Source organism: Zonotrichia albicollis, chromosome Z, assembly GCF_047830755.1.
Source record: "Zonotrichia albicollis isolate bZonAlb1 chromosome Z, bZonAlb1.hap1, whole genome shotgun sequence".
NCBI classification, from domain to species: Eukaryota; Metazoa; Chordata; class Aves; order Passeriformes; family Passerellidae; genus Zonotrichia; species Zonotrichia albicollis.
This window is the reverse complement of record NC_133860.1, coordinates 8,727,308-8,735,819: the sequence shown is the minus strand read 5'-3', so window position 1 is coordinate 8,735,819 and position 8,512 is coordinate 8,727,308. Positions and strand designations below refer to the sequence as shown.

The 8,512-nt window shown below is 42.0% G+C and overlaps 1 protein-coding gene across 2 annotated transcripts in view; it reads right to left on the bottom strand.

Moving 5' to 3' along the window:
• Window positions 1-398: 398 nt before the first annotated feature.
• Window positions 399-8,512, bottom strand: part of ST8SIA5 (ST8 alpha-N-acetyl-neuraminide alpha-2,8-sialyltransferase 5) — a 72,271-nt gene continuing 64,157 nt past the window's right edge. For both annotated transcript variants that reach the window (XM_074532272.1, XM_005490125.4), the window contains one exon: window positions 399-7,146. In XM_074532272.1, coding sequence (XP_074388373.1) covers window positions 6,684-7,146 — 463 coding nt within the window. In that variant the 3' untranslated portion in view covers window positions 399-6,683. The remainder of the gene's footprint in view (window positions 7,147-8,512) is intronic.

Genomic DNA, 8,512 nt, shown 5'->3' with positions numbered 1-8,512 from the left:
AAAGGACAGAGCTGTTAGGAAGGTGTAAGTAGGCAAATCCCAGGGATTGCAGAGGCTTTGCAAGGGCTGTCTCTGCACAGTTTGCTACTTGCAGTAATAAATTACCTTACTGTGTCTAGATATTTTGAAGACAACAGTCCAGAACATATATTGAATATTCAGTGATCAAAACACCAAATTCTTGGTTTGTATGGCTGCATAACTCTAAATATACTTTTATATATCTCTATAAATGATGCTTTATCATCATATAATTCCACAGTGACATTCTCTAGTTTTGTGAACCAATTTCTACCAGCTGAGCTTCCAACTCCCCCTGTTCAGGGACACAGAACAGCAGAAAATACAAAATCAGTGTGAAGGCACAATAAGAGGCCCAAAGATTGCCTTTCCCAGAAAACTGTTAAAGTGATTTGTTTATTCAATAGAATTAAATCATCTTTCAAACACAGTGACACAGACCAAAAAAAACCAAAAAAATAAACAAACCCAAAAACCCCTGATTACTGTTCTAGTTATGGCTTACAGCAATTGATAGGCTTTCTATCACAACCATAGTACAGCTACAGAAACAATAATAAGCCAAAATTACAAGGTGTAAGGTCGACAAAATAAAGGTCAGCCAAAGGACACAAGAGATTAACATCGTCATAAAACCAACATGATCCTGCATGGATTTCTCCACCCTCACTGCCACTGCCTTACAGAAACAACAAACATGAAACAGCTTTATTTTTGTCACAGCCCAAGCTCCCCTACGATGAAGACACAGAGTTTTACTCCAGTATTCCCAAAATAAGCATTTGTTTCCCACCAGGTGAAAACAGGGATATACTCAACAGGCAGCAGTGGCTCAGTAAATTTACATGGGCTCAATGCAGAGGTTTAATCAGGAACCTCAAGGTTGACAGAAATGAATCAAAAGTCTCCATATTTTTGTCCTGTCCCAGACAGAGAAGGGATTTTTCTCCCTTCCTTCATCTCTAAGGGGACAGGCTCGAATGCACACCTAAGTGTGAATCACTTGGCCAACACAATGCCAACAAATAGAGATTAACTCTGCCTGTTCCACACTGATAAGAAAGCAATAACCAGAGTCTTCACAAGCTGTATGGAGCACTGGAGGTACTTCAGTGTCTTGGTCCATCAGACAGTTTCAGGTACAACAAACTTCTCAAGATAAAGCCAATGCAGTATCTGATTTTTCTGGCTTAATTTGTCACTGCTTTACATGCTAACACATTTTACAGTGATTAGTACAGTCAAAAATGTACATCAGCTTACCCAAAGATCAAACACTGAGAACATCTATGGCTTCTAAATAGAAAGTCAGACACATTGGTAACATATTTACATCTTTCAATCCTTGAAGCACTGAGGCAGATTTGTCTTACTTCAAGCTTCCCACTGTGGCCCAGTCCCTCATTTCTGATGTTTCTTGGGTGCTCAGGGCTTTGGGGAGCACTGGAGGTGCTGACAGCCTGGGACCCAGGGTCCCTCGACCCAATGCCTCTCGTACATTTGGATTTCTCTTAAGTTTATTTTTAAAAGCACTTAAGTACAATTTCAGTTTTGAATAGAATCAGTTTTGGTTTTTTTTTTTTTATTATTTTTATTTTTAATACCATGCAGACAACACGGGATGCCAAGCAGGATCACCCACATTAGGCAGGATGATAACAAGACACCAAATGATAATAATCTGGGTGGATTTTTGGAGATGCAGGTTATTGGCTTGGCTTACAAGCACTGATGTAAGGCCTGAATTCTCTTTCAGCTGAACCCAAATGTGAATGTTGTGGTGGCTTCAAAGGTAGTGGGCTGCATCCTGCCTTCAACACATTCATATCACTGACAAATTCCATACTGGTATTTTAAAGCAACAGAGAAAACCCTCTTTTCCTGAGGCCTGTGGTTCACACACATACTGCCAGGTACAGGGGGCTCATGTATGATTTACACCACCACGAAGAAATGCTTTGCATAGATGAGCTTGAAAGGATGAATTGATGAAATCTGGGAGAGTGACAGTCACAACACTTCTGTTTCCAGAGAAGCTTGTTCTTTACTCACAACATTAGAAACATGGTATTGCTGCTGCACTGTATCTACAGCATATGAAAAAGTGTATCTGAAATCAAGTGAGAGGGGGAAAAAAGAGGCTGCTCATCTTACCAATGATCAAGGCCCATTTCTGGAGCACACAAAATTTCCACACATTTCACTGGGTTTTGTAAGGGCCCTAAGCATACAGACTGACTTCTTTATTCCTGGAACCTCAGCTCACTCCAGAATTTCCCAGGGAGCTTGGCCCTTTAGGGATTGCCGAATTTTGCTGTTTCCTTTTTCCTATACTTGTGAAAGCTCCAAGGCTCTCTGCACACTCAAATGAGAGTGAGGTGGGGAAAAAGGCCCATTTCAGAGCATTTCACATTCACTACCCTGGCAGACAAGTGGACGAGCCAGAAGACCAGAAAGGACAGATTCCCTGCGTCCCCACCTCAGTTTCCCCCCAGACACAGCAGGAATTGCTCCTCGCTGCCAGGGAGGGCTGAGCACCCACGCAGCTGCGTCAGCACCAGCGCTCCTGCCTCCAAGCAGGAGCAGCCCTTCCACTGATTCACCAAACACCCACAGAGGGGACTATTCTTGGAGCTGATTTCCTTCCATCCACTACATCTGGCCATCCCGAGTCACCTTTAATTCATTGTCAGCCAAGCCTGCAAGAGGGTGGATTTTTCGAGGGTGGATTTTACAAGGGTGGAGGAGCCACCCCTGATTGCCGCAAGCTGTGAAACTTCTCCTGTTCTCTCTGCTGTGTTATTCCAGGGCACTAAAGGCTCTGGAGCAGAGTTGTGCTTGCAGCCTCCTGTATTCCCTTGACATTGTTTCTCAAGGAGACCACAGACCTGCTCAGCACGGTGCCTCTCCTCCTTGAGATAGCAGCAGAAGGAGCTGCTGCTGCCATGGCATGGTTCTCCCTTTTGCAATTCATGAGCTGGCTTTGACAACTGTGCTGCAATCACAGGAAATATGCTAAAATATTATAATGGCCCTATCGCCATTGAAGCCATTCTGTCCAACAGCAAAGTTGGATTTCATGAATCAAAAGCAATCAGCTAAACTATTCCAGCTAAATACTTCCTTCCCTTTGATGACAGCACTGGCAGATTCATAAGCCTCCTCTGTTGACCCGACAATAAAGTCAAAGCAATCCCAGTTATCATTTCCAACTCAACTTGCCTTGCCAGTGTGTGCAGTATCAGGAACTTCTTAAGGGATTCTCCTAAATAATGTGAGGGATTGGGGATTAAACTGTGACATTTTCTCTCTGCCTGTCTCAGGCTTCATATCCTCAGCAGCAGAGCTGAGATTACAGCTCAAGCTCAGGATGTGGTACCAGACAGCTGACAGCCTTTCTTCATGGACAGATCAGAATTATTGGTGGGGGGCATTTTTCTGGGAAAGCAAAACGTGCTACACACATCCTTTACTTGCAGAAAACACACCTGACAGTCACTTCTTATCACTCATCTATCCATTGTTCAGAGGCTAAGATTGGACATTTGGAGCTTAGACCTCGTGGGAGAAGGGAAAACAAAACCAGCCCCAAATTCAGACAAATGATTGATGTCAAAAGAATATTTTCTTATGCTCAGCACAAAAAAGAATGATGGCAGGAACCAAGGAGGGTCCTTCTTTCTGCAAAAGCCCTTCTACATATGGCATTTCTGACAAATGCCATAGTTTTGCAATCATTTTTTGAGCAACACCTGAAAAATTAATCAGAAAGTGAACATGTTGCAACATGTATTTCATCACAAGGACTATTTTATATATATTTCATTAATAATCTTTCTGGCTTCCGAATCGCTCCTTAACTGTACAGCTATGTACACCTTCACAGAAATATCTGGGCCTGTTTCTGCAGTCCCTACACAAATAAAATACCCACCCACCTTAATGGGGGCTCATTTCAGATAAATGTGGCAAGATTGGGCCTTTGGTGCATATGTGCAAGTAACCTGCACAGACTTCTTAAAATCATTAAAAAAATATAGTAGCTATAGATTTATAAGCAATCAAAATCTAAACACAGTAACACTGCACTTATTACAGTGAATTTACATTGCTGATTTATATGAAGCAAACAATGGAAAGGAAATGTCTGTGACTCTGTATTTACAGATTAACTGTAAATGCAGTTTTGCTTATCCTTTTGTCTGTCCAAAAGGATTTCTTGCAACTAAAAAGAGGGATTTGCACTATTCCTATCAGCATATGGATGCTTCTCAAGTGCATTCCCATCTTTTTTGAAGTGCCTTTTGTAATGTATCAGACTCCTTTCAGTTGATTTTGTTCACTTCCATCACCACAGTAAAGAAAAATCTCTTACTAAAGAAGGTAACCTTAGCAGAGCAGCAGCAGCAAAGCAAACCTGAAGCCACTACTAGCCCCAAACTCAGGCAGAATAAGGAGTAAGGGCTCTAAGTACCAGCTTCAGTGTCATTACTGTTATCATAAAACTCAATGCACAGCGAGACGGCCAACCTGCAGTGTCACATTGCTCTCTAAATAGCACTTTCATCACAGCACTTCATTGTCAAAGCCCTTTGCACACAAATTTACAGAACACAGCAAAGACAAAGATCTCTTTTGCATATTGAGTCAAGGAAACCATTTCACCTGCAGGTTGATGGGGGTGCTGCCTATTTCACAGGTAGACAATACGAGGGGGTGCTCAATAACACACAGTGTAACTCTAAGACCTAAAACACATCATCACCACAAATAATATATTAAGCTTAAGCACTGGTCCTTCACCTGCCCCTGGCTGGTGTTTCCCAGGTGAGTTCTGACACCGCCATCAAGGATATGGGTTGCTTCTAAGGCAATAAAACCTCAAGAGTGCAGTGTTAATAAAATGCACTCTCACATACCACCCAGGTCACTGCTGGCCAGCAGGGACTTTTGAAGTGGTGACCAACGTGCTTTCACTTTCTTTGTGATCATTTTATCTGTAGTGTGAGCAACTTGCACAGCTCTCAGCGTAGCACAGAGGCTTTTAAAAGAAGCGTTGTGCATTCATGCATTACAAAGTCAAAATCCAAGTCCATATTTGGATTTAAACCCTCTCCCTGCCAGCCCCCCACAAAAATAAAATATCCTTCATACAGAATTTTAAACTTCAAGTCCTTGATCAAAGATCTTGCAATCTACATAAGACAAGACAAGGCAACAGCCCTAGTGCTTCAGACTAAGAACTTAGACAGGAAAACTCTATTCATTTAGCTAGGCCAGCACAGCTGGAATAGCAAACTCACCTCCTGTGTATGCAGTCATACCAGTATGAAAGGGCAATTACCAGCAGCCTACTACAACAAAATAAACTCCAGCAACTTCTGGCACCTTTTCTGCTCCAGGATTTTGTCAACTGTAGCAGGTGAAAAATTAGGCTTGACATACCTGGTAGAGCTACACTGATGACATTTAAAGAATACACCACCAGCCCTTTCACTATCCTAATAACATTCTCAATATACAAAAACGCCACATTAAGACATTTGACATTTCAAGATGCATAATTTTAAAATAAGTATCATAATCTAAGCCACAAAATAACTTCTCTGAATTTTAACTTCATTTCCTGACATTAACATATTACAGATACCTGAAAGTGTTAACTCAACCTGTACAACAGTGAATCAACATTCAGATACTTTTACAAAGTCTTTAATAAAAATCAACGAGGAAATTATTTTTTTCCTATCTTATGCTGAACAAAAAAATCAACTTGCAAAATATAACTATGTAATCCCCTTGCTCTTCATCTCAAGAAAACCTTGTGAAGGAGCTTGTTTCTTCAGCAAGGACTCCAATGTGATGCTGAGATGGTGGCTGTGGGAGGAAGTGCACACATTGCCATGTGTTAGCCAGAAGGAAAGCATCACAGACAGGGAGAAAGGAAGCACAATTAGCAGAGGAGAACAGAAATGCAAGGCGCAAGAAGGAAGAAACAATCTCTAAAACAATATCACAACATGATTCACACAGTTACCTGTTGCTGTGAATGGGAGTTCAACATTCTGTTCTATCTTGGTTGAAAAAATTCATAAAGTGATTTTGTTTATTCCTAACACAACTATCTGCTATTTTTGATCAACACTTTGTGACATTACAGAACAAAGATTTTAAGTTATATATCCCCATTAAGCTATAATGCTAAAGAGTATTTTCAAAAATCTAAAGGCCAGAGAACAGTGTTCAATAACATCTGGCAATACCCCAAGGTACTCGATTCAGAAACCTATGTAAAGTCATATAATCTATGCTAAAATTCTCCACCTCTGTTTTTCCTCAAAAGTTTGGTGCTTTTCTCCATAGTGAAATGATAACTATATTAATGTGCTCTATTTATCTCTAAATGTATTGTAAATGTGCTTCTTATCTGACTTGCTTTCCAGGACAGGGTGTACCCTGGGGCACAGGAGTTTTGCTTCTCCTACACTGTTACGGACCCAACTCTGCTAGCAGGAAAGATGCTGGTGTCCTAGATCTTATGGGATGCAACGCCTTGAGGAACTTTATATCAAACAATTATTGCATAATCTCGGGGTGTAACAAAACCTGCTCCACCATACACAGGCCATCGAGCTCCCGCCACACTCTGGCAGTGTCCCCTGTCAGCTGCAGGTCCCCGTGTGAACCCGCAGGATCCCCTTGCTGTGCATGTGGAGGAAGTTGAATATCTCCGAGGGCATCGCGTGGAAGCCGGGGCGAGGCTTCACGTTGTCGTAGTAGTGGTGAGTTATAAAAATCCCTGAGGGGTTCATGGGGAAGGCCCAGAAGCCGAAGAGGTGCACCTCCTCGCAGAGCTCCAGGGCCGCAGTCACCAGGATCAGCCCGGTGCTGACCCGCTTGGCCCGCACGCCCTGGCCGAGCCAGTAGCGCGAGACGTTGATGAGATACTGGGGGTGGAAGTAGTAGACGGCCTGCTGCGACTCGAAGTCATCCAGCACGTACTTGACGCGGATGGACACGTCCGTGTTGCGCGTGTTGTAGAAGGCCGGCAGCAGCACGGAGGCGTTCTCGTACACCTGGAGCACGTCGTAGAAGGGCTTCCTCCACTTCTCCAGCTTGTGGAATCTGCAGGGGAGAGGGTGGGAGCGATTGCCATGGTTTGACGCTGGCGCAAAGCCAGTGCCCCCATGAAAATACATTCTTTCTGGTTTCTGCTGTGAGATGTGAGCAGGAATAAGCAAAGCAGGCCCCTACTTAGAAATAAAGAAAGGAAAACTTTATTAACTAAACTAAAACTATGTGTAAAAAGAAACACACAGGGAAAAATGAAAACATTCTAAAACATTTCCTCTTCCCCCCACCAAATTTCTAATACATGTATCTCTTAAATTACCAACTCCGTCTGTCACTACTCTTTAGATAATCAATTCCCAGTTCATCAAGAGGAGAGGAGTCATTCCTGTGCCATAGGCTTCCCCAGGAAACACTGTTGGAAATCTGAACACCTATTGGCTTGACCACTTCATATCCCAGAAAACTTACTTCTTCTCAAACCACGACAGTGATGGTTGGCACATTCCCAGCAAGAAACCTCCCCCAATAGGCTTTTACTCAAATATTTCTGACACAGGGATAATTGAGATTATTCTTCCCATTGATAGCTTCCCATTATCAATGGGAATGTACTTAGATTTGTAGCTACAGCATCAGTGTGAAAAGTAGGGTAGAAACTACATACTTCTAAAAAACTATTAAAAATATAACTTTTTAAAAAATTGTTTTTAAAAATAAAAAAATTTAAATCAAAATATTAAAAAATCATAACTTCATAATAAACTTGTGGCCATTTCTGATGGTGCCACGCTTCTCATGGTATTATTAGAAGTACATAATTTTTCCAAGCTCCATGGCGCACTGCAGAAGGATTTTTAGCAGAACAAGGCCATGCTGTGCTCCTCCATGGACAACCCTGGCCTTCAGATTACAGAGTTACTTTGAAGACCATGTGCTGTCTTCAGGACAAGACAGACCATGTACCAACCTCAAATGGATCCAACAAGGAAGAATGAGCATTGTGCCAAGATGTGACTAGATGCCAAGCACGTTGTGGGAAAGTCTTAATTTGGCACACCTTAACTAAAGATGCTTATAGGTGTAACAGCCCATCAGTAATTAACATGTATGTGCAACTACAGTTGCTTAACTAATGAGCTTCAAGCACTAGTGGTGTGAGACAATGTATAGAGAGGAATAAATATGTCAAAGTTGGTGAATAAAGGAGAACAATATGTAGCAATGTAGAACATTGGTATGATTGTTGTTACTCAGCTGACTCTCTGATCAAGGACCGTCCTCAGTGCACCCTGCAGTGCAGGGCTGTATAAAAAAGTGGCCAACACCAAAGCTAGCAAGTGCTTAAAATGTCCTACTGTAACATTTTTAAAAGAAATCCAAAGTCAAACAAATTATTTTATGTTGCTTGAGAAAAGAA